This window comes from Anopheles maculipalpis, chromosome 3RL, assembly GCF_943734695.1.
Source record: "Anopheles maculipalpis chromosome 3RL, idAnoMacuDA_375_x, whole genome shotgun sequence".
Lineage (NCBI taxonomy): Eukaryota > Metazoa > Arthropoda > Insecta > Diptera > Culicidae > Anopheles > Anopheles maculipalpis.
Window position 1 is genome coordinate 64,992,319 of NC_064872.1, and position 24,717 is coordinate 65,017,035.

Below are 24,717 nucleotides of genomic sequence, written 5' to 3' on the forward strand. Positions count from 1 at the left end.
TGATAAAACACGCTGGCCCCTGATATAACTTGACACGAAAACTCGGTACGCCCTTTTCAGTGTTGTTGGCACACCCCATACGCACAGGGCCGTCGTTCGGTAGCTACTGAGTGCCGTTACCGTGCAGAGTTTCGCGCTCGCACCCTCGTGAGGTAGGCGACCTCTACCAGGGTTGAACTTGTGTACCGTTTTTCGCAGAAGGTTAACAAATCCCCGTCGACGACGAAGACGACCGTGTGGAACTAAAAATACACGCGGATTAATCCGATCCTGCCGATTGCCTTCTACTGCCCCTATCCGTACCTTTTATTGCCTTTTCCTTTTGTTTTCGATTTTTTTGCGCATATTTCGTGTAATTTTTAACGGTGTGTGTGCGTGCGTTCTACAACTACGTGCTGTTTTTTTTGTTTATAAAATTACTTTTTAAAGTGCCTGTGCGGTTAAGTGTTGTGCATGTTGACGTTTACACACGTTTGAAAGGTGCAATTAAATTATTCTCCTCGTGTCAGCGCTCTAATTGGACACCACCAGTGCGCCGGCGCTTAAAGTCGGGTAATGTTTTGTTTACGGAAATTTAGCTCCAACACCCCCAACTAAAACACACACACACACACACACACACACACACACACACACACACACACACACACACACACACACACACATACACACACACACACACATCCACATCCACAGTGGCCCCTGTTGCGGTGAGTCTCGAATGGATGTTAGTGATAGGGTGTCGGCCCAACACAGGAATGTGTAGCGACGGGTGTCGCGAACGATGAATGAATTTTTTTTTTACTACGCATACGTGCACCCCCCCCCAAATGCGACCCAATCTTTCGTACAGTGTGTGACCAATGTTGAGCGTACGACACTGTTTTTTTTTTCTCCACGAACCGATGATATTATTGCTTGTCCAATGGTGCCACATTGTTGTACGCTTCTATCTCGCGTATAATACGCCAAGCATCTTGGTACAAGTGGGCCGCCACCGTTGGGATCGTTGCTAAGGAAAACCGAAGAAAAAGCATAAGTTACTTGTTTACACTACGTAGTTTATGGTTCGGTAAACAGTAAGGCGTACCTGTAAAGAACACGAACATATCGCCACGCCCGGTCGGTGTGTGCAAACCTTCGCCTTTAAAAAAGATCCTCGGCGGATGTGCCAACAGTACGGTCGGATTGATATAGATCGTAAGCGTCTTCGAATCGATCGTCTGCACCTGCACGATACCACCGAACATGGCGGTAGACAGTGGTACCGGCATGTCGCAGACCAGATCGTTACCGACCACGGTAAAGACTTTGTGCGGGGCAAGGTGAAGCTTGACCATCACATCACCCTGCCCCAGTTCCGTCTCGTGCCCGTACCCCTTGAGCATGATGCACGTGCCGTGGCGCGTGTACTGCTGTATCGGCACCACCAATGAGGCCTGCTGGGTTATGGACCGCCCGTCGATGTAACGCATCCGTTGGTAGTTTATGGTTTTCTGCATGCCGAAAAAAATCTCTTCCAGCGTTACGGACGCTTCCAAGTGTTGCACCGGTATCGATTGTGTGGTCCAAAGTTTGCCGTTCAAAACGATCATAAAGTGATGGTTGTGTTTATTTGTGTGTGCCCTTTAGTGTTGGGATTAGTAAAATAAAGAATAAGATATTTATACCATTTGTGTTTGTGTGTGTTTGTGTGTGTGTGTGTGTGTGTGTGTGTGTGTGTGTGTGTGTGTGTGTGTGTGTGTGAGCCATGGTAGAGGTGAATCACAGTACCTCTATTCTCAACCAAACCCTCCCCCCTCCTCCTTCCTACTCCTTCCCCTCCCTCCCAACCAACTACACATTGCATACTTACTGGAAGAGCTCCACGCATTTTCCACTAAACACATAGTTTGGGTAACCATCTTTGTGTATGCCCAAGTTATAGAGACAGCGTAGCTCCGGGTTGTCTAATCAAGATTATCGTTGGCAATAAAAAAAAAACACAAGAACAAATCAAGATGCAAAGGTTAAAGTGTGAATGGGGGTAAAGAGGCACTCTTTGCTTGCATGCGGTTTGACCTACATAGGACCTCGATCGCTTCATTTACGGCCAGCCAGTACTGCGACTGTGTGAGACGCTTGACGGGGAACGTATCCGGATCGTATTCGGTGAAATTTGGATGACACATTGGAGCTAATCGTCGATAGCTGCGCGATAGGGAACAAGAGAGAAAAGAGAAACGAACGTTTTACACTCCTTTCGTCCACTCTTAGACCACTCTTCCAACTTACGCTGCAAGTATCACTGAAATCGGTGCATCTTCCGGTACACCGAGAATTTCGTAGTGGTTATTTGGAAGCATAGTGATTGAAATTATAGATATAGAGTGGTCAAATTTCGTGAACGGATGAAGAAAAAAAAACGCACAGAGGCACATACGCACCGCACCGCAGCCTGCTTAGAACCGGAAAGACTCGGTGAAAATTCTAAACTCTTTATAGGCAAATCAGTCAAGTCATCTTGCTGTTTGTCAATGTTGTCAGATGCTTTCCATGATGCGCCGCCCTACACAGCTATGCGCATTAAGATAAAAAATGCGTAGGGATGCATCAAATGGGTGAGTGATGTGGAAGAAAAATACAAGCTGAAAGAGAAATTAATTTACAAAAACGAAGAACGACGCGAGATATGTTTTAGAATATTTGGTTTGCCGGTTTGATTTTAATTAAATATTCAAATTAGCCGGTAAAAAAAGGTAAACAATACGCAATTGTCGCTGAGGATGACATTTGACACCTCTAATTAGCTGGACATGTAAATGTTTACTTCGAGGGGGTGGCAAAAGCATGAGCGGAAATGTTTTTTTTCCGCTAGCAATAGCAAAAGTGCACACACACAAAAAAAACACCATTTTTTATAGCTTTTTTCACAACAAAATATTATTTTTATTGAACGCGTCAATTAACTAGATTTTGATTGAATTGTTTAATTGTTTTGTCCCGCCAACCTTTTGACACCTTTCCTTGTGTGTGTGTGTGTGTGACTGGTTATTTTTCTTTCGACCCATTTTCTGAATGTGTATTATTTGAACTTGTTGTTACATGGTTTATGTTGTTTTGCTTCGCAATTGCAGCATTACATTTTGCAAAACGGATTCATTTAAAATAGTCCCTCTCCCGCTTGTTCTGTCCGATCGGTTCGTTTTGCTAATAATTATACACTTATCCTAGGACACCGGCGTATCCTGTCAGTAATGGACTACCTAGCCTGGGGAAGTAATTAGACGAGAGTTGCCCAATATAAAAAGAAGATAAAAAATTGTATGCCTCTTTCACACATCGTAACAGCAGACCGATCCTCCCTTCTTCTCGCCCCTTGTTGAAAAGGGGTTTGGTTTTTTTTCTTGGTTTTCTGTTCTCTTTTTTTGTCAATTTCGTTTATCTTAATTGTTCACTTTTTTTTTGTTCGTTTTATACAAAGATGTCTTAAAATTTGGATTATTAAATGTATAATTTTATATTAGTTTTGTTGTTGTTTTAAATTTGTCTTACGTTTCCAGTAGTTACTGGCCTTGGCCATCGTGGGTTTTCGATTTTTTGTTAGTTTCGCGTTTCGATATTAAATATCCAGGGGGGGGGGGGGGGGGGTTTAGAGTAGTGTTCAAAAATTGGATTACCGTTGACTTCACATACACGTACAATAATCTCGCGCACAGCCACACGCGAGTATGAACGGTTCGTGTGGGATTATGAGATTACGACCTTTGATTATACTCAGCCACCATGTCCGGCTGATGATGAGATGTTTAAAAGAAAAATGGAAACAGGGGGAGGAAAAAAACACAAAACCAAAACAAATTAAATTTTATTCAATGTAACAATTTTTGTTTGTTTGTTTTGTTTGCTGCTCCATTTGGTATACCCTTCAATTATCTTCCAATTCTACACCTGTATCACCAGTAGTTGTTTTTTCTTTAGAGATCATGCGAAACCGTAACAAGACTGACCTGCACACTTAACATTAAATTTAATCTAATACTTTCTAAAATGAGATTTGGTTTGTTTCGCCCGTTTCATCTGTTCGTAACTCTTTGCCTTTGACCTCATTCCACCGCGTATGCCGGGAAATTGGGGGAGGCACCGTATATGATTAAAACGTTCAAAAAATCTGCTAATGTATACAAATCGCCTTTGGTATATATGTGAGTGTGTGTGTGTGTGTGGTGTCGTTTAAAATCCCTACTACTGACATTACGCGTAGTCAACTGATATCGGAAGAAGTTCCACGGAACGGAAGAGTGGTTTGAACGTTGCGTTTTGTGTCCTCGAAACGGGTGACTAGCAAATATTCAATGGACAAACACTACAGACCGGCATTTGCATCCGAGATTGTTTTTCCGGGAGCAGTGTAACTGGAGTTTGTCTTTTCGAGCGCTCTCTCTCTCTCTCTCTCTCTCTCTCTCTCTCTCTCTTATCCCTTGAGAGATTCTAACAGAAGCACTAAAACATAACTAAAACAATGCCGCATTTCGCTTGCTATCCTGGTTTTGTGTAGACGTAAGTTGACTTGTTGAGTAAGGCACCGTTAGATTCTTTGTTTGTCTTTAATTTTGGTTTTTGAAAACAAAAATTCATACGCTAGAAGCTGCCTGACGCCTGACTGAGCACGTAAAAGGAAGAGGGACGTTGACATCGTGCAATAATGTGTTGCAATCTTTCGAATGGCAGCGTAGAGAGAAAAATCAAATATCTAATCTGCTAACATATCGCTCATTGGGCCCTACACACCTGTATTAAACGATCTTGTGGACTTAAGTTGGTGCAACGTGGTGCATTTACGTAAAGAGTACACGAGGAAGGTGCAGTTTTTCCTGAAGTTAAGCCAGCAGCAGTGTTTGTAATGGTTGGACGAGTATGCGGTCTATTCTTTCTTGTACCTCCTCCTTTTCAAGCCTCCAGAAGCCGTGTAATTTGCTCTCCCGTCTGCATTCCTATTGGTTAATTTATGTGATCGTTGTGTGATGCGTTGAAAGATGGAAAATGAGAACTAGCGAGAGTGAGTGAGCTCTCTTCTTTAAGTTTCCTTTTTTTCCCATTTTCCTTTCACATCTGTACGCTTTGGTGGTGGCAAGCTCTTGAGCTATCTGGACAAAACAACTCAAACCCCTTCAGCTTGACGCGGTAGTGCGTGTAAACATAGCTACGGCATGTTTGTCACGTGTCCTGAATATGTACAAACTCAGCTACGGTCACATCGGCCTATACCAGTATATCAACTTACGGATGAATTTTTATCTAACTTTGGCTTGCAACATTTCACTCTGCTGTTGTTTGGTTTTAGTTCAGTTTTTCTTTTCAAATATAAATAAATTTTATAACATTCGAGTCTGCTGCAACTCTCTACAGCGCCTATCCAAAGCAGACAGAACCCTTACGGTATACTCAATCAATCAAAACCTCCAGAATGAAGATATCCTTAAAACCTACATCCTTTTCGTGTCACACTCTGCTCAGCTCAATTGGGTTGCCTTTGGCATAAAACCGTTTTTGATTGATTTTTTTTTTTTTTTGGGGGGTTTATTGAGAGTATCGAGTCCTTGCTCTGGCTTGCTAACAATCTTTCGATACTCCCATGCGAATTTCTCCAAACTAGACTAGACTAGATCTACCTTGTAGCCCGCCCCAAACCCTAATCGATTCGCTACCCCTTAGTTTACAAACTCGTTGCATGTCATTTCGCTGAAGTAGTTACCCAGCGGTGAGTCGACGGCATGGTCAGAGTAGGATGACGATTCGTAGTACGACGGATGGAAGGTGGTACCGATCGGCAGGCTGTATCCGGGATCTCCTCCACCGTCACCAGGGCCAGGCCCACTGGTATCCCATGCCTGGGAAGGACTAAGCGTGTCCACGTCGGATTCGTACGCATTGAGCGATTCCATCACGAGCTGCTGCACCGTACCATTCGACTGGGCAGGTACTTGCTGGGACTGGTGGGTTTGTTGTTGCTGCCGCTGCTGCTGATGCTCCTGGAGCTGCAGCGAATGATGGTGATGGAGGTGGTGTTGGTTGTGGTGGTCTGGCGGACTATGGCTAGCTGACGTAGGACTACTGTTGAAAAACACCTCCGAAAACTTGCCAATTTCCGTCGAGCCAAATGCCTGTTGGAAACCGGGCAGTGGTGTGATGTGCTGCAACGGAAAAAGAAATAGCATTAATGGTGTGCTCTGCTTTGCAACTTGTGCCACCGTCGCGTGTCTTTGGGAGTGAAAGAGTGTGTTAGATGGGATGGAGTGAGTGTTTTGGGCATTAAAATCAATATCTATTTTTAAACGGCCGATCATGCCACTGGTGGTGAAGGTAGCATACTTTGTTTTCTGCCGCTGGTGCTGTCGTCGGTGGTGAAGCTCCGTTTGTTTGTTTCTCTCTACTTTCGGCGGATGATTTCGTTTCCTTCGATTGCCTGCCGCCGGAGGGTGTCTGCTTTTTCGTGCGTCGGGCAGGGCCCGCGGTACGGCTCGGGGACGCTGTGTTGGCGTTTTCCAATTCGTTGCTTTCCTGGAAGCACAGGAAGTGAACAATTTGTGAGTAATTTCGTACGTTTGAGGAGTGTTGGGTGATTGCGTAGGTTGTATAGAAAAAAAGTCGGACATTCAGCCCAAACAAAATATTGGAGGATGTTTTTAAATATTGCTTACAATTGGTTGGGGTCCTTGTGATTTGTTGTAGATTTAGTTTTGTTTAGTAGTTGTTAGTTTTAGAGGATGACAATAAGAGTGGCAATGTTTTTATAGTGTTTTAAAATATTTTTTGACCCGGGGCGGCCCGGTGATGCAGGCGACCGCGGCACCGGTCTTCAAACGACAGGACATGGGTGCAAATCCCATCCGGACCGTCCGTCTCCACGTAGGGAGGACTGACTATCCAACTAGGTGTTTTTGGCAAGTCTAGTAAACCATTCGATGGCTGGCATGAGCTTAGAGGTCATTAAGCCAAGAAGAATATATTTTTAAAATTTTTGGAATAATAATTTTAATTTTTTTAGGATGAATGTTCATAAATAAATAGTTTTTGATAATCTGTTAGTTTTTTGTCCTAAATCCGTAAAGCAAATTAACAATTCAAACAACAAAAACAAAGTAAATAAATAACTGTTATAAATTAGCAACATTAGCAGGAATTAGCAAGCACGTGCAAGGCATAACGCACCAAAAGAAATAGCATGTTCAATAGCTTGCATGAGCGTTCGCTAGCGCCCAATAGATGGCGCTACTATATTCAACGTAAAGTGTTTGGATGGATGAGCGGGATAAATGTGAAATGATATTTTGCGTACGAAATGAAAACCGTAAGGACGAGTAGTAAATGCAAAGTAGACAAACAAATATTTACGAAATTTTTGTTGCAAATGATAAGTGTTTGACCCTTAAACAGTCGCTTAAAAATATAACACTCACCTTTCTACCATTACTTCCATCCTTAGCTTTCAATCCGTTGGCAGTTGAGTATTTTCTCATTCGTCCCGGAAACTGATCTTCTTCAGGCCAGCACAAATTCTGAAACAAAAACACAATATTACTTCAAACAAACTCAAACGTCTTGTTTCAATTTTGGTTAAATAAAAAAGAAATCGGTTAAAAAACGCAATTTATTCTACAAATGAACAAATTTTTAAACCCGTTTTTCGTGTTAAAACTTTTACAATTTGCATCCCACTTCGTATATTTGTTTTCCTTGCCCATCGCAAATCTCTTTCTCTCTCTCTCTCTCTCTCTCTCTCTCTCTTTCTCGGGGGCCTAAAAGCTCCCCGGCACGCAGCCAGAAGCAACAAGTGCTCTATGCATGTCCCACATAAGTTTATCACTATTTTTGTTTACAAACAGGAGATGAATGGTATGGTAGCAGTGAGTAGAGCATATAATTTTGAGTAGCGCAAGAGAAAGAGCGAGAATACAACGACAACAACAATGAGAGTGGAGCATGGTTGGAAAATAATTTGCGCGAGTTCCGCGGCTGAGCAGTGCTCTCTCGCGGGCGCTCTCGTTTGCCCTTAACATAGTTTTCTGTGTAATGGATATTGTTTTTTTGTTTTATAGTACGCAGGATGGACGGCTCGCAACGCACTCTTTCGGCAGGCAGGGCTTCTCGGTTTCCTTAAATGTCTTTGAGTGTAGAGAGTTTGTTTAAATCAATTTTAAAACTATTTTGTACCATCATGATGAGAAACAGTGTCATACAAAAGACCTTAACTTCCAGAAGAGATCTTTCCCCGATGATATTCAGCGCTATCTTATCGTTGGAGTTGTTTTACAAGAGATTTCGTAGTTCAAAGACTACGTCTTTGAAAAGTCCTCCCATTTGAATGGGTCTAGTAGTCCAGGCTTCATCTACCAAGTGATGTTATAGCCGTCAGGTAAGAGATTTTTTGATTGTTTATATTATAGAGACTTTGGGACTTGAAGACCTCATTCGCCTCTTGCCATCTAAGACAAGAGGTCCACCAAGAAACCTGCTCGCCCGAAGGGTCTCTTCTACCAAATTCCGCGCAGTTAAAGATTATCTCTAATCAAGCTAGGACCCTACCACGGAAGGTGTTTTATCGTTGAAAACACCTTGTAGTGTCCTCCCATGGGTTTCGGTAAGAGTCATGCCCAAAGTAACTTCTGCATAGTCCTCTTCGGGGTCTAGATCCACCACTGCCACTCATACGTAGTGACATTGTGCCAGTGTCGCTTCATTTGCAATACATTCAGAGTCTCTCTCGTTTATGTAGGAATGCGTCTGTTTTTTCCACACCTATGTCCTGTTAAAAAGCATTCTGAGCACTTTTGTCTCGATTTTAACTTCTGATGCTATAAATGTTCCACCTTTGTCTGTCGCCACATGTGTTTCAAAGCATGGATATCGTTTCGAAAGAAAATTTGCCAATTCTAATCACCGCGAGGCGCTTTTATATTGAGAAATACTTTCAAACGTTACTCCATGTGCATATTTGGATTCAATCGATCGCAGACGGACCAACGAACAGAACTCCCGGGATGACGAACGTCAAGGATAAAAAAAGCCCTCCGCCTCGGATGACGAAAGTTGCATGACGAAGGACATTGCGGAATTACGCGATATCGGGGAAATGGCTGAAACATAGAGGTCGTAAGCAAGCAGGCAGGCTGGCGTGACTGCGTCCCCATACGTGGGCAGTGACGAAATAACGCCGAAAAACCTACGCACCTCCTAGGCACGGCCCAGTTGCCCAGTGCTCGATCGATCGCAGAAATGCGATAAAAAAAAAGCTTCAGACAGAAGACGCGAAACGTTGCTTGCAGCCTGAATCGATCCGGCACGATGGTACGCTGTTGGATTGGAAGGCGATTACTGGTTAGCTGGGCTAGAACCGTACACCCCACAGGAACACATGCCCCAACACCACATAGAAGCATGCTTTTCAGCGGGACATTTGCGTTCTTGCCACACCAACACTACCGCAATCGTGCAAACAAACAAACTAGAGAGAGAAAGGATGAGAAAAGCAGAGAGAAAAACAAACAAAAAGGACAACATTTCGCGACTCCTCGAGTAAGGGATACTCTCCGCGTGTGTGTGCTGCCGTCTGTGTGCCGGTAGCGTCGAGCATCCTTGGTGCCCCGCGGAAGGAAGCGAGCTGGTTTGGCCCATTTTTACTGCGCAGGATCGATAATGGTTCGCCGATCCGATCCGAAATTCACCAGGCAGTAGCAGCAGCCGTCGTGTGATGTGCCTTCGACGACACAGCTACGGACACATGTCAAAAAGGGGAAAAAACGGACACCGGATCGATCGTTGCGGATGGAAATGGGAGATAAAAGGAACACAGTCGCGAGACGTACGAGTGTGTGTGTGTGTGGAAAAGTAGGAGGAAATGGTGCTGGTAAAAGGATTTTCCCGCTTTCTTCACGATCCATCGTTAATACGGAAGACTGTATGTGTACTACGTGTTGGTGTGGTGGTAGTGTAGTTCCTCGTTGCCATGGAAGCTTTGAACCGGCTTGAAAATTGCTCTCTGCATTCGCCAATCATTCTCTCTCACTCACGCTCTCTGATTCTTTTCAAAAAAAGGGAATAAGCGCGCGTGGAGTTTGGTTTAAGTACATAGGAAATGCATTTCCGGTTTATGGCGTTTCGTACACGGGTAGCACATATCTGCACATTGGTCAACACAGGTTCCCCTGTATCCATTATTCAACCCCACTCTGTCCTCCCTTCCTTTACAAACAACAGTCGCATACAATTGATGTTTCGAATTGATGGAAGTAAAACTTTTACCGCTGCTTCAGCACAGCCTCCTCAATCGGCCTGTCATCAGGCAACTGGGTGTAATACGTCAGGTAAGTTGTAGCCCTGTGAAGGGTAGGACTTTTCCTCACTTTCGAAGCGCACCATTCACACCATTCGGTGGCGCAGGGGAGTTGGCGTTTAATCGATCATGTTGCCGCTGGTTCCGAATATCGATCAACGGGGAACCGAACGGGGAATGTCGTGGCTGTTTATGAGTGTGACGAACTTGCTAGCAATTATTATCCATAATATTCCAATCGACATGTTTCGGTAGGACCGTTGCAGGGTTTTACAGGATCAACAACAAAATTTGTCCACATGTGTTAAACAGTTCAGTTTATTAGATGTACAACATTCTACGAGATGTCAATCAATCACAAATTGTCCATAAAAATACAAAAAAAAAAAAAAAATTGCTTTTTGCTGACGACTGCTAGCCTGATCGGATACTTCAACAACTTGCATAAAGAACTACTTATTTTATTTGGAAATTTGGTTCATTTTTATGCCTTTTAAGTACTACTTCCAAACAGTAGATTTGTGTTACTGTAAGGTTGCGAAACCGTGTGCCAAAAAGGTTGTTATAAGTGAGCTGTAAGATCAGAGACCAAACCTCACCTAAAGAAATTGAAAAGCGCTTAGAATATCATTCTGTCATCCTTATCAAACTTTTTTGAAGCATTTTTAATCTTTGTTGATAAAGATACAGTTTTAATTCCAATAAAAAAAACAGCCAGGTGCCATAATTTACGACTCAGTTGCATTCAAAAAGGTACCCCACAAGATGTAAAATAAATCTAAAATTATACATCTGGACCACATACTTCCCAGGAGAACTTTTCTGAAGGATTGTTGCTCTTCATCATGATGAATCTCAATTTTACACACCAAACCAGGCTAACCAATGTATGATGCCAAGCATGGACATTTGGTACAATGGTCTTGTTCCTCCTAGCTTCCCTTACTTTAGTCCGTTAGATTATTTAACTTAGTCCTATGATGAAGCGTTCATCACACCTGCATGTGGGAGATCTTGAAGACCAGCCCAAGGACTCTCTATTAGCATGATGTGTCCTAAAATCTGTATGTGAGGAATGTTTCAAACATTCCGGACGCTGGTTTCATCATTTGGTAAACCCTGTTAAAGATCCTTAGACATGAAAGACTAAGGGAGTCGTATTAAATGTTACTAGTATAAACTTATTTTTGATTCTTGTAAAGCTAAAATTTTGTATGAGCAATAAGCCTTTATGGTTGTTGAAGATGTGTTATGCTCATAAAAATATTTTTTGTAAGAAATTTTAATTTGTAAATGTTTAAATGAAATTCCAATATGAGAGCTCTTTGCCGTGTGGTCAACGCCGCATGTGTTGAATAATAACAAATTTCACAAGGCATTTCCTCCTTGAAATTTTCCTTATCTCAGCCATACTGCTCCATAAACTGCATCAAACTAATGTTCGTTTTAGCAAAAAAAAAAAAAAAAACTACGTTTTTCACCGCACGAAGCAATGCGAAAAGCGCCGAATGAACGGCACGAAATGGCGCGCGCTGTGCAGACTTGTTGAAAATAAATCAATATTTGACAACGTTCTCTTTCACCGCTGGGAAAAGAGATCCAGTGTTCGCCAAACACGCCAACCCATCGCTTCCACCCCCGGATGGGCGAAGCGAAAAGTGGGAAAAATGCAACACAAAGCACCACATCGCTTCGAACCGAAAAAAAGGGAGGAAAAAAAAACACAGAGCCAACGCACACAAAACCCACCCAGGCCAACTTATCTGCATCTCACGGCATTTGCCGTACGCCGTGTATATACTTACTGTAAGTGCATCCAGTGATTTCATCCTTGTTGCTGCAGCTGCACCATTGCTCCCGCTTAACCCATTCACTGCAGCCGGGCTACTGGCACGGCTACTACGGCCACTGTCACCGCCTACCCCGGTGCCGTACCCTCGATGCAGCTTGCGCTCCTTCGGCTTTCGCATACGGTTGTCCTTTGTGCCGTGCGGGAACTCTGCTGCTGCTGCTGGACGTTCACGTTCCGTATGATTTTGATGATGCCAAGAAGAGAGTAGCAAATGAAAGATAGAAAGGAAAAAAAGTACACGAAACTCTATTAATGAAGGAGAGCGCAAAAGAAAAAGGCATTTTGATGGCGTTTCCGTTTTTGGGACGGTGGTGAGGCGGACTTGGCGAAAATTTGCCCATCCGTGCCCGCCGTGTGCAAAAGGGTTTTTTTTTTAGCGTGGGTGCGTGGGCTGTACATAGGGCAACCTTCACCCGTGCCTTTTTGGACTCGGGCATATCGGCAGGTTTTACGTCCCTGGTGGACGATTTTCCGTGTGGGATATGGGGTGGATCCGATGTACCAGTGGCAAGTCGTATAAGATGAACACACGAGAACGAGCCTTGTACATAGCAAACGAGCACACACACACACACACGCGCGCGCGTTCGAAGAGATGTCACCCCGTGAAGTAAGAAAGCATCTACAAAGAAGCTGGATGTTGCCCGGCTACAGTGTGTATCGATTCGAAAGACGTGGAGCTTTGGTGGATCAAAAAAGAGAAAGGAAGTACAGTAGGACTGTAAACCTATCGGGCAAATAAATCTTCTTGGTCAAGACACAAACGATTACAATCTACTGAGGATCGTTCAACGAACAGCGTTTATAGATTTACATCTCATGGCATAGAGATTGTAAGTCTATGGGAGGATCTCTTTTAGATTTGGCAATCTTTCACCTTTGCCTTCCCTAAGGATATTGGTCCCAAATTCCAGAAGTGCTTTCCCAATCTGTCGGAAGAATAAGGGGAAATAGTCGTTAGTTAACTAGGTACACAGTTAAATACTTTTCCTGGTTTGCCCAGGAAAATTGGTTAACCCGTCCGATCGGAGCGCAGTTGGGGTCTGCCGGAAAGCCCTATTTCTCTTTTGGCTTCCGTAAAGATGTTGGTCCAGCACTCCAGTAGTGCTTCCCCACTTTGTCGAAATAATTAGAGGAATTCGTAGCTGGCTTTGGTTCGAGGAAAAACATCTCTCCTGATCAGTCTAGGCAAAGGCTTAACTCGTCCGATCTGAGCGCAGCTGGAGACTCCCGACAAGCCCTGTTTTTCTTTAGCCTTCCCTAAGGATGTTGGTTCCGCTGTTCAGTAGTGCTTCCCCAGTCCGTCGATAGAGTTAGAGGAAATAGTCGCTGGCTGACTTTTGTTCCGTAGTTAAATACTTCTCCTGATCAGTCCAGGTAAAAGGTACACTCGTCTGGCCTTATCTAAAGAGGTGAATTTTGCCGATAAAATGCGTTGTCAGCATATACGACTGATTCAAGTATATCTAACGACGTAACAAGGTGCCAATGTAAGGTCCTACCAACGGCGGATGCTTGCGTCCGCTTTGTTCCTGTCAGTAACAGAGATCAAACATGATCTTGGATAAGAAAATCCTGAAACTGAAAGTAACCTTTTTAGCAGACATCGATCATCAAGAAAAAATAGTTTTAGTGTACATTTCACAACATTTTTTTACTATAAGGCTCTTTTTTTAGGTTATGATATAAAGACTTTGTTAACGTAAAGCCTTTCAGTGTTGACGAGCCGATCTGCAAGTTCCAGAGTTTACTGGAATAAATATCCTTAAGCCTTAAAAATCCTCAACGAAGAATGATCACTAAATTCTTCATCTTCTTGATTTAACGTCCTGTTAGGTCACACCGGCTATCTAATGGGTCTAGAATTCTAGACTTGCTGATACCACGTAGTTGGATGATCAGTCCTCACTACAGGGAACGGATCGCGCGGGGTTGAAGACAGGCTTCCTGAGCTTTGACGATCAGTTATTTCCCCTGCTTTGCCACAATATGATTGGATAAGGTCGATAAGCAGAGAGAATTATTGTTGTAAACAAGCGGTGTTTACACCGACCGCTGCTGTCATTGTCGGAAGTTAATTCGTATTTACGAAGTTGTCGGAAGAAAGCTTCGCGGTCGGGATAACTGAGTTCCGCGGTGAGTGAAGGGCCAGGACGAGAAATAGGTTTATAAAAGGGCGGAACAACGCGTGAGCGGCATTAGTACCGCTAGAAAACCAGAAAATAAATCAAACTAATTTTTTGGTTCGCTCCACTAAAATAGCGTTCCTAACTAATTATAAACTTTTTTTATCTGTGTTTTCTACAATTATTGTTCATCAAATCTGAGTAAATCTGAGTAATCTGCCACGTGGAGGATATTGTGAACGCCCCCATACTCAGATATACGTTGGCTGCTATTTATGTTTCTGGCTTAATAATAAAAATGCAAATACTTATCATCAAAAAGTGTTTTATTCTTCTTCAAAGTATTTTCCAGCACGATTAATACACTTTTGCATGCGCTCAACCCAATTGTCGAAGCACATTTTTCCACTCTGATTGAGATACCTCCAAAAAGGTGGTTTTTGGAACGCTTCAGCAGCATCTTCTGGGGACAAAAATTGATGTGCGCGAATGAAAAGAAGTCATTCGGTGCCAAGTCATGACTATAGGGCGGAATTGACCCATCAATTCGACGTTTTGGCCGGTCAAATAAGCGATGGTTTGAGCCGATGTGTGAGGGCTCGCATCGCTCATGGTGAAGTTCGTTTTTCGAATTTCACCGAAGAGTTCTGCAAACGAATTAAGGTGTACCATTCAGAATTGATCATCTTACGTTCTTCAAGCGGAACAGTCGCAACATGACCAGTTTTGCCGAAGAAACAGGCGACCATTTGCTTCGAAGTGCTTCTTCCATTGGTAACTTTCGTTGGATTTGGCTCAAGGTTGAAGACTCACCACCTGTGACGATCCTATAAACATTTTTTGAAGTACCATGATTGTATTTTTTCAACATTTCCTTGCACCAATCGACACGAGTATTTTTTTTTTTTGAGCTATTGTCAACATGTGCGGGATCCAAATCATTTTTTTTTATGATCAGGGGTTTGTGCAATATTGTGTTTATGCTGGTGGAATAAATGCCCAAAGATGCCTCTATCTCACGGTGTGTTACATGACGATCTTGTACAATTAGAATTCGAACGGCATCAATGTTCTCAAGCACAACGGCCGTTTCTGGACGACCTTCTCGAAATTCGTCATTGAGCGAGCGTCGGCCAGTTCTTCAAAGCAGTCTTGCCTTGATAGTCCACCTCGAAAGTTGTGAAAAATGATCGCACGAAAATGTTCACGAGTCAATTCCATTTTTTTTGGAGAACTGATTTGTTCATGTCAATGTAAACATCACAAATCATGATCGTACGTCAAAACGTTGTGAGTGTGGTTATGCTCCAAAATGTTAAACTTTGGAATAAAAATATCAGATTGCATCTGGTGCAACACATCTTCTTGCCTAGGCCAGAAATATATGAAGCAGCCCACGTATCCCCATGCTCAGGACAAGTGCAGAAACCTAGAAATGGCTGTCCAAAAGACTTCTCGAGATCAGGAAAACAGAAACAGACATAGATAAAGTCAAGTGTCGAGACAACATTCGTCTAAGGAAATGGAAAAAGCGATCGATTTGTGATCGATGACTGCTGTTAGCTCATACAAACAGTCCCCCCTTCCAATGCAGCAGATGAATGAACCTCACTACGTCATACGCGACATACCAGCGAGTGGGTCGTCTGCCGTAGGATTCTAACCGCGCATCATAATCTAATTGTAGGCAACATTGTCCCGTTAGTGGGGGGCTGGAAATTGGGCGAGGTGTACACAAGGAGATTCTTAGGGCTTCTTTTCCGACCAGCACTACTGTGTGCAATTTTCACCAGCCACCAGCGGAAAACCTCAGCAGCAGGTACAAAGTAAAAGAAAAACGCACATCACCTAAACACCATCAAATTCTCGCCACCGTTTCCAGTCCATGTGTGTGTGGGAGGCGGGGGGGGGGGGGTTCTATTGATTTTTTTCTTGTAGTTGTTGCTTTGGTTTGCATGCTTCCGAAAGTCCCAGGGTTGCGGTCGTTCGATTCACCGTCCAGCAGCAGCAGTTTCTTGTACCGTGCGCTGTTATGTGCTGGTTGGCGTGTTGGAGCAGTGTAGCATCGAATGTGCAAAACAAAAACAGGACCCCCTTCCACCATTTCGAATGTCGGTGCGAAGGCTCCAAGATGCCTCCACTGCCTGGCGGCACGCAAACTCACACGCATACAAGCGTACAAGCTTGTTGGATACCAACACATCACCATACCAAGCCAAGCCTCTGATTAACTTAGAATTGTTGGTGGTGTTGGTTGAAGCAGTGTATGCACACACCAAGGATCATTTATTCACACCGTGTACACTGGGTGGCTCTTATTTACTAGCGCGCTGCTCGTATGGGGGTGAGCTGATGTGCGAAATCGGTACCGAAAGAGCGCTGGGTTAATGCTATCGATTTTGTGATAGGATCCACCAACAGAAACCCAGGTCGCACCAACACACGGCGCGAATAGAGCTGTCAACCTGGCCGAGTAAGGTTTGGCCGATGGAGACGCATTGTTTGCTTTTTTTTTTCTTCGTTGCTGTTGTGTTTAATGCCTCGTGTTGAACCGATCTCGACTCTGCTCTGTGAGAACCTTCTCTCACGACCACTCACGCAGTAGTACCGGTTGTCAACGGTTACCATGCGAACGCTTGCTATCCCTGCTATGCTTGGTGGTGGTGTTCGTGTTATATAAAGACTGCTTCTTATTTCAACCCCAGAGAACGGAAGCACAAAACGGAAACGTGAATCGGGGGTTGATTCTTGGAAGCGGAAAAGAGGGCAACAAAACAACAAAACAAAAAAAAACACGAAAGAAAATACATAAAACCCATACTTGGGCGATACACTCGTACAGCGTACATACCTGTTGCACTGAGCAAAGCCGCCGATGGTGTGGGTGTGGTTGGAGCATCTCGTTCGTCCGCATCGTGCTGGCCGCCAGCCGCTAGTGGATGCTGCGGGCTATCACCCGAACCGTAGGATGAAGTTGGCAGCGGCGTGTAATCGGAACTCGGCGACGAGTAGCCATTCTGCGCACCGAACAAGGTCGAGCTGGAGGGAGATGGTTGGCTGGCCGGTGTAGTTTGGCTCTCGCCCACACCACCCCCCGCTATTCCCCGCTCGCTGTGACTTCCTGCAAAGGTTTGCTGTGGCGCATACGGTTGCTGCTGTGCTGGCTGGTTGTGATGCGATTTTCCGCCAGGATGCTCATGTGTACCGGGGCCTACCCCGTTACGGTACGGAGGCGGCAGGTGGCCATAGTTAGCGAAGCTCGAATACTGCTGCTGCTGCTGCTGCTGGTGATGGTGTTCACGCTGGGCGTGATAGTAGGCTGATTCGCGGGACGAACCGAACGCGGGATGTGCTAGTGAGGATGCTGGGTAATGGCGCCCCGGATAGAGGTAGCTGCCAGCGGACGCTCCCCCGTACCCGTGCGACGCGCCACCACTCGTACCTCCGCCACGTGCGTACGGCGACTGGGACTGGTGGTAGTAGTGTCCGTAGCTGCCGAAATCACGATAGGACGACGGGTAGTTACCATAGTAACCGGCCTGATAGCTCGACGATGGTGGTGCATGATGGTAGCTGCCGTAGTATTTATCATACCCGACACTGCCATCGTATCCACCATGGTGATGATGGTAGCCGCCGAGCGGTGAAGATCGATAGTCCGAACCACCGTATCGGCCGCCGGTGGCCAACGGGTACGGCGATGCACTGCGCAGCATGTTGGGCGAGTACGGATAGCAGAAGGAGTTGCCGTTCATCGAGTGATGCCTGTAGTCTAAGTAGTTGCTACTGCTGCAACAATCCATGCCGCGCGCGTGTGTGAATGTTTGTTGTCTACTGTGCTGTCGTTGGCTGCTTCGATGACGTACCGATCAACGTAACGTCAGTACGGCCGCTTTCCAGCAGCCGGCAGGAAGTGGGACCTTCTATTTTTGGGCCCGGTTTATCTTCTTCTTCTTTTGCTTCGGAAGCTCTAAACCAATTATGCACTATTTATAACACTGGAGCTTTACACGAGCATGAAGGGATATGCGGCACGTACGGATGGAATGACGAGTTGGCGCGCCTTGGCGGCGCATCCGGCCAACATCAACGCGTATGTGCGTAGGAAGCGAAAGGAGTGCGTTAAGGAAGTTAATGCATGCTTTACGGGTATTCGGGAACAACTGTCTCACTGACCACGGGAACACGGCTGAACAACACTGAATAAGCCATCACATTCTAGAACAGTTAACCGATCGTGGGTTTTCGAAATATCGCAAGCATCTTGTCTAAAGGGCGATCGTAACACACATCGGCGCAACATTGGGAAGAATTCAGTGCGCGATTGAGCTTCTTCTTTGAGGACGTTGTGGAATCTATATTCCGATGATTCTAGAGCTCACTTGTGAGGAAGATGCGCATGGATGGATTAATTCTAGAGGAAAGAAAGAGAGGGACAATCCGGTTTAAAGGGACAATCTGCCGAGGCCCTCGCCCACTCCTATGCATGAAATTTGGCAGAAGTATCTACAACTTCGTGATGCACAGATTGACATACTCTCTTCACCTCAGCTTACATATCTTCTCCTGTAATGTGTCAAATTAGGCACCACAAACACCAACGAGCGGATGACGCTAAATCAACGATTTTTTTCCATAGATTCACTTATCAAAATGAAGGACACTGTTCCGGAGCAATGTTCACACTACAACACGTCACATTCACCAAACATCCACCCACTGTGATTCATGTAATGGTGAACCCAAAAGAAAAAAAAGGACTAACCAACTTAATAGAAAATCCTAAGAACACATTTACCACATATGAACATATGTTAGTAGAAGTAATCACACACACACACGTATACACATGGGCATAGCACCCACAGTGAAGACCGCGTCCAACGTTCGACTATTCCACTCGGTTTCCGTTGCAGCACTGGTTTTTCCTGCACAACCGACGCAACTTTCCCAGCCAGCTTTGGTACGAACTGACCTTCCTGATCTCGATGGCGACGCCTAGTTCGCCGAAACTTTTCCATACTCACCCGATGACATTCTCGCGCGCGTGCTCTCTCTCTCTCTCTGTTCCTTTCTCTGCCTGCTATGCTACACACCACAGCAACCACAGAAAGCCACGTTGTTTTAACCTCAACATACCCGACAGTATAGGAACGTCTGTGAACCGCCTAAACTTTATTGATTACACGGGAAAGTGTATTGCGTATGTGCAATGGGAACGCAGCGATCAACCCTGTCAAAAAAAAAGGAAGGCCTCCTTTTTTTCATTCATTGCGCGTGTTTCCCTGTGTGAGGAGTGTGTGTGATGAAGTAATTGGACTTAAAAAAAAAGTATCAAAACACAACATATCGCACACATAAAAAAGATGGAATGCTAAACCGCGTTTATGTGCGAGAGTGCGCTTTTTCGTGCAGAAGACGTGAAGCAAGTGTGCGAAGGGCATGCCAGAATTACGCTTTTGGTCTGACGCGCGCGTGCATTGATAAGGAAGGAAAATCAATTTTCACACTCCGTTCTCGCGGTTGGGAAGTTTGCTGCGAATGGGAGTTACGATTTTGTTGCGGATTCACGCGCGGACTGCCTCGTTGGGTTGACCATTTCACTGTTGTTTGGTTCACATTTTCGACCACACGCGGTAGATTTAATACACCAAAACTTGTTCCCTTGCACATGGACGTTTGCATAAAAAAGACACAACTTACTGCTCGGTCGATGTTTCGGTTAGAGCATCTAAAACGGCATGCTAAAACACACGTTTACGTCGCGGAAGGTTGTACGCCATCATCCACGCGGGGTGCTACCGAAAGACTGAACGACGTTGGGTAGTTACTATTTTGTCTTCAAGAGAACAGAGAGCGAAAGTGAGAGAGAGAGAGAGAGGATAGGAACACTTTGCAGAAAGAGCACGTACAGTGCGGTGCGCGAATAATCCGCAACGTGGACGTTGAATTTGGGTTTTCGCTACATGTTAACTTTTTAATTTATTTCTTGGTACATGCGACCTGCTTTTTGTTTATTCTCTATTTGCAGGTTATAAATACGATTGCATAAAAGAACTTATTTTTTTCGTATGTTGATAAAAATAGTTATTTATTTATTTTCATGTGACGGCTCTATTGATCGCAATTTTTTTTTCGCGGTATTGACACAAAAAGTTAACATTTACAGTACATAAAAACTATGAAAATAATTTAGACATTTTTTTTCTCGTATATTGATAATAAAAAAGTTAAGACAAATGAAAATTATGATAATACGGCGCAAGCCATCTTATTAAAAATTAAAAAATCACAAAAAATAAAAAAAAATAAACGCCTTAGCGGTTTTGAAATATTAAATATTTATTTATTGATTCCTCCTCATTTTTCTGCCCAGCAGAACATGCGAGTAGAAAGCGCATGGTGCGAGGTGTAGATAAATTATCATTCAAATTGGCTTATTTGCATTTGCACTACAAAGGCGAAATATTTTTTTTTTGCACCCGGTAACATTCTGAAAACCTCTTGCTTCTAGAAACGCTGTAAATTCATGCATCATTGACGTTTTAATGTACAACTAAGCTTTAACGAAAGGCAACGTTTGCGTTTGATTCATTTCATGCTGCGCGCCTTTTTGTTTTTGGAACGGTAAAGCGTGCGCAATCCAGCGGGGTGTGTGTTGTGTGTGGCGTGTCAATTATGAGTTCATTGAGTGTAAGCTAGAATCAACTGTTATGGGATCTGCATGTTTAGGTTAGTGTAGTGTAACGCATGCTTTATTTTATAGCAAATCCGATGCTAGGGAGTGCCTGCGCGAGGCACTCAGTTAGGCAGTTAGATGTTCGATATGGCAATGGATGTTTTCCTCCAGCAGTAGCGCTAGCGGGCAGACGATCAGACGATTTGTGGTGTCTTACGATCCGTCTGGGTTGTGCTTGGCACCCAAATCTTTCGATGTCTTTTTGTGTTACTTGCTAAGCGATATTGTACGATCTAACAGGTTGGCTGATAAATCCCCGGTCTGACACATAGATGGCGCCACTAGTATTAAATGCATATTATTTTTATATAGCACCAACCTTCAAATGATTCGTGTCAAAGTTTGACGTCTGTATGTCAATTAGTTTGTGAGACAGAGCGTCTTTTGTCAAGCAACTTTTGGTTGCTTGACGAACGAAAAAAGAACGAAGAAGAAAAAAATTTTGTTCCACCAAGACAACGCACCGTGCCACAAGTCATTGAGAACGATGGCAAAAATTCCTGAATTGGGCTTCGAATTGCTTCCCCACCCACCGTATTCTCCAGATTTGGCCCCCAGCGACTTTTTCTTGTTCTCAGACCTCAAAAGGATGCTCGCAGGGAAAAAAATTGGCTGCAATGAAGAGGTGGTCGCCGAAACTGAGCCCTATTTTGAGGCAAAATCGAAGGAGTACTACCAAAATGATATAAAAAAATTGGAAGGTCGTTATAATCGTTGTATCGCTCTTGAAGGGAACTATGTTGAATAATAAAAACGAATTTTGACAAGTCCCCGGTGACTTTGTTCGACCGGGGACTTATCAGCCAACCTGTTGGTTGTCAAGGATTACATAACTTTCATCGTTGAACAACGTAGAGTTTCGTTTCAAAATGGAAAAAAAGTCAGAACCAAATTTTTTATTGAGAAGTTATGACTATGTCAATTTTCAGCTCCCATCCTTCTAACTCTCAGTATTTGGAATGATCTAAACAGCTCTCATGGCATCACAAATTCTTTTCCAAAAAATCATTGGACATCCCGGCGTCCTTTTTGGCGCAATTTCAATTTGTTTCCACTAATTTCACTCGCTGTTGAAAGGATGTTTCGATGCTAAACCGCTTCATAAACCAGCCTCATCAAATCGCCAGCTTATTGCACGACAATTAACATTCAGATTCATCGATTCCAATAGTTCAATCCACTAATTTAATTGGCAAAAAATTAATTCAAGAAAATTATTCAAAAATGTCTTTATGAGCTATGGTGGGTATACGTATTAAGCAGTGGAAAGTCGTTTTGTGATTCTTTTTAGAAAAAAATGCAGAAAATTACAATCAGTCACCATCCAATTCTCACAGTATGCGTAAGGTTTCTTTTTATTGTAAAAGGGAAAAAAAACAAAAATCCAACAAAGTGCCAACCAGAACCACAAAACGCAAGGACCACAAGGCCATTGTGGTCAAATCACTACCAAACGATTCAAACCGTGCGTGTATATATATGTGTGTGTGTCTGTATGTGCGTATCTCATATATTGATACCACCACCAGGATAAGAGAGGAGTAAAACGGAAATCAGTTTCCAATCAACTCATCCCTTCGAGCGATGGTAGTAAATTAATCAATGTCCCTACCACCATGGGGACACATGGCCCCAAAATAATGTCGACCAGCGTTACCCGATAGCTCGACGTCGTTGTGCTTTCGGTGGACTGGTTCAAATTTCTGGCCCCATATGTTTCCCCCTTTCTACCGGCGATTCAATCGAGAGCGATTCACCAGCCGGAAGCCGGACAGGATCGTTCGAAATGGCGTTCGATAGAGATTGCTTTATGTGGAACAATTTTTCGATCAGAACATAGACGCACACAAACGCTTGTCAGCGTGTTTTAAGGATTAAACGCACACCAGTACATGAACAGGCAGGAGGAAATTCCTCAGGAGAAGTGTGAGGAAAAAAGTGATACACGAGCTGGGCACTTTCCTCGCTGACAATGGCGCGGAGGGTATCATATGTCACACGAACCGGGACAATCCCTGGCATGCCAAAGCTCGATTCACTGGTTGGGTGGAAGTTGGACGTCAGGATCTCGGGTTTCGTACCGTGTCGTGGGGTGGTGTATACTCCAATTTTCGTTTGGCGCCTTTTGAACGAGCTCGTCGCGAAATTGGACGACACCGGATGTCGCTGCGCTCTACAAATGATCGTGACGATTGTTGCCGGGGAAGTGTGGGAATGTGGGGGAGCATGGGAGCAGTCAACTCACTCCAGGATAGATTGATTGGCGCCGGGGTGAAATTTCCAAAATACTCTCAAGGTTCCTGTTCCTTGATTGGTTTTACTTTTGGGTGTGAAAAAGTTTGTGAATTTAAAAGAACAAACCGAGCTACATTTCCACATCCATTTACATGCTTGCGTATGATTGTTTTTCGATTTTCCCGAATTCTAATTGGTAGCAAGATCTTCATTCGCAAACAAATTGCCGTGATTTTGATCGATGCGAATCGACATTCTATGCCTGTTTGGAGACTTCCTGTCTTTCGCCATATCATCGATCGTTCTAGGCTGGTCACAACCATTCAGTAGCGGCGTTGTGGGCGCCCGCAATCACGACAAAAAGACTGTTCCCGCTTCCAACATTCTGTTTGTTGAATGTTGCATACAGGTGCCGTTTGGGAGTAGACGAAATTTCCCCCAGGATCCGACAACCGTTTGACGGAGGCGTAAATGTAGAAGCGTTGAAAGAATGTGGCAAAGGCGCGCGTAAAGTGTTGATGTTTCACACCACCCCAGTCTCGCTAATGGTGTTTCGAGAGAGAGAGCAGCAAAAGAGAGGTGAGAGAAAGTAGAGGTAGAGCGAAAACCGGGCATAGTCGGGCGTCGGAAGTTTGTGGCACACTATGTGGCGGTATGCGCTATGCGAAACGAAGGTGTATCGATTTATGTGCGCTGCTACAACTACTGCCGGCATTCACATTCTTGGCGTCGGCGGGAAAATAATCATGCACATATACTGACCCAAAGCAAACCACGCGCTCTCGTACTGGCCAGTAGATAAGTGAAATTTGAAACGTTTGAATTGGGTGATATGTTTGTGAATGGAATTTAAAAATAAATCAACTTGAAATAAGAGCTAAAGAATAAGTAGAGTTTGATTTAACAGGCAAATCTGCTACACGGAATCCCAATCATAGATAACTGCGCCATCACACTTCCGTCTTCTCTGTCGAACCAGTAGCTATCCAACTAGTCACCGACGAAGGGCTACTGACCTACAGAACGTCAGTATTATGGCCGTCAATATTATGGAACACTCAAGCTCCAAAGACCTCCAGTCATCTGAAACTATTTACCGTACATTTAATCATATACCGAAAAGAGGCAAATGAGGCCTCAAAGACTCTTTACTCAGCGCACGCTCAATTCGTTCTCGATCAGTCGGCTCTGCGCTGAGCTACGTGATTTTTTTTATAGAGCGCAGTGCGCGCTCTCTTTCACTCGTTCACGAACACTGACTATCCTGACTAGCCTTCACTACAAGGGAATGGTCCACATTGGATTTGAACCTGTATTCTGCCGTATGATGACCGGTGCCACTGTCGCCTGTATCACTGGCCTACCAGCTTAAAATATTCTTTTTAATTCTGATAAGGTCGTTCTAGACCGTAAAATTAAAAAAATAAAATAATTATGCAATAAAATGTTTTTT

At 44.1% G+C, this 24,717-nt stretch overlaps 3 protein-coding genes across 4 annotated transcripts in view; 1 reads left to right on the top strand and 2 right to left on the bottom strand.

Annotated features, from left to right (window-relative positions):
- LOC126560898 (uncharacterized) overlaps positions 1–24,717 on the top strand; it is a 502,800-nt gene that overhangs the window by 101,851 nt on the left and 376,232 nt on the right. The gene's annotated exons all lie outside the window — the stretch shown is intronic.
- Positions 912–2,345, bottom strand: LOC126560894 (chaperone protein DnaJ 2-like). The gene is made up of 5 exons (XM_050216844.1): positions 2,275–2,345; positions 2,066–2,190; positions 1,856–1,949; positions 1,091–1,626; positions 912–1,012 (listed from the first exon to the last, which is right to left on the bottom strand). The coding sequence occupies exons 1-5, from the start codon at positions 2,343–2,345 to the stop codon at positions 912–914; spliced, it is 927 nt and encodes a 308-aa protein (XP_050072801.1).
- On the bottom strand, positions 5,691–18,093 carry LOC126561837 (AT-rich interactive domain-containing protein 1B-like). Of its 2 annotated transcripts, none has more exons than XM_050218171.1 (5): positions 17,142–18,093; positions 12,118–12,314; positions 7,440–7,538; positions 6,352–6,540; positions 5,691–6,173 (listed from the first exon to the last, which is right to left on the bottom strand). In XM_050218171.1, exons 1-5 carry the CDS (start codon positions 18,091–18,093, stop codon positions 5,691–5,693), a joined length of 1,920 nt encoding a protein of 639 aa, XP_050074128.1. The 2 variants fall into 2 exon arrangements, with proteins under 2 accessions (XP_050074128.1, XP_050074127.1); XM_050218170.1 differs by having other exon boundaries at positions 12,118–12,317.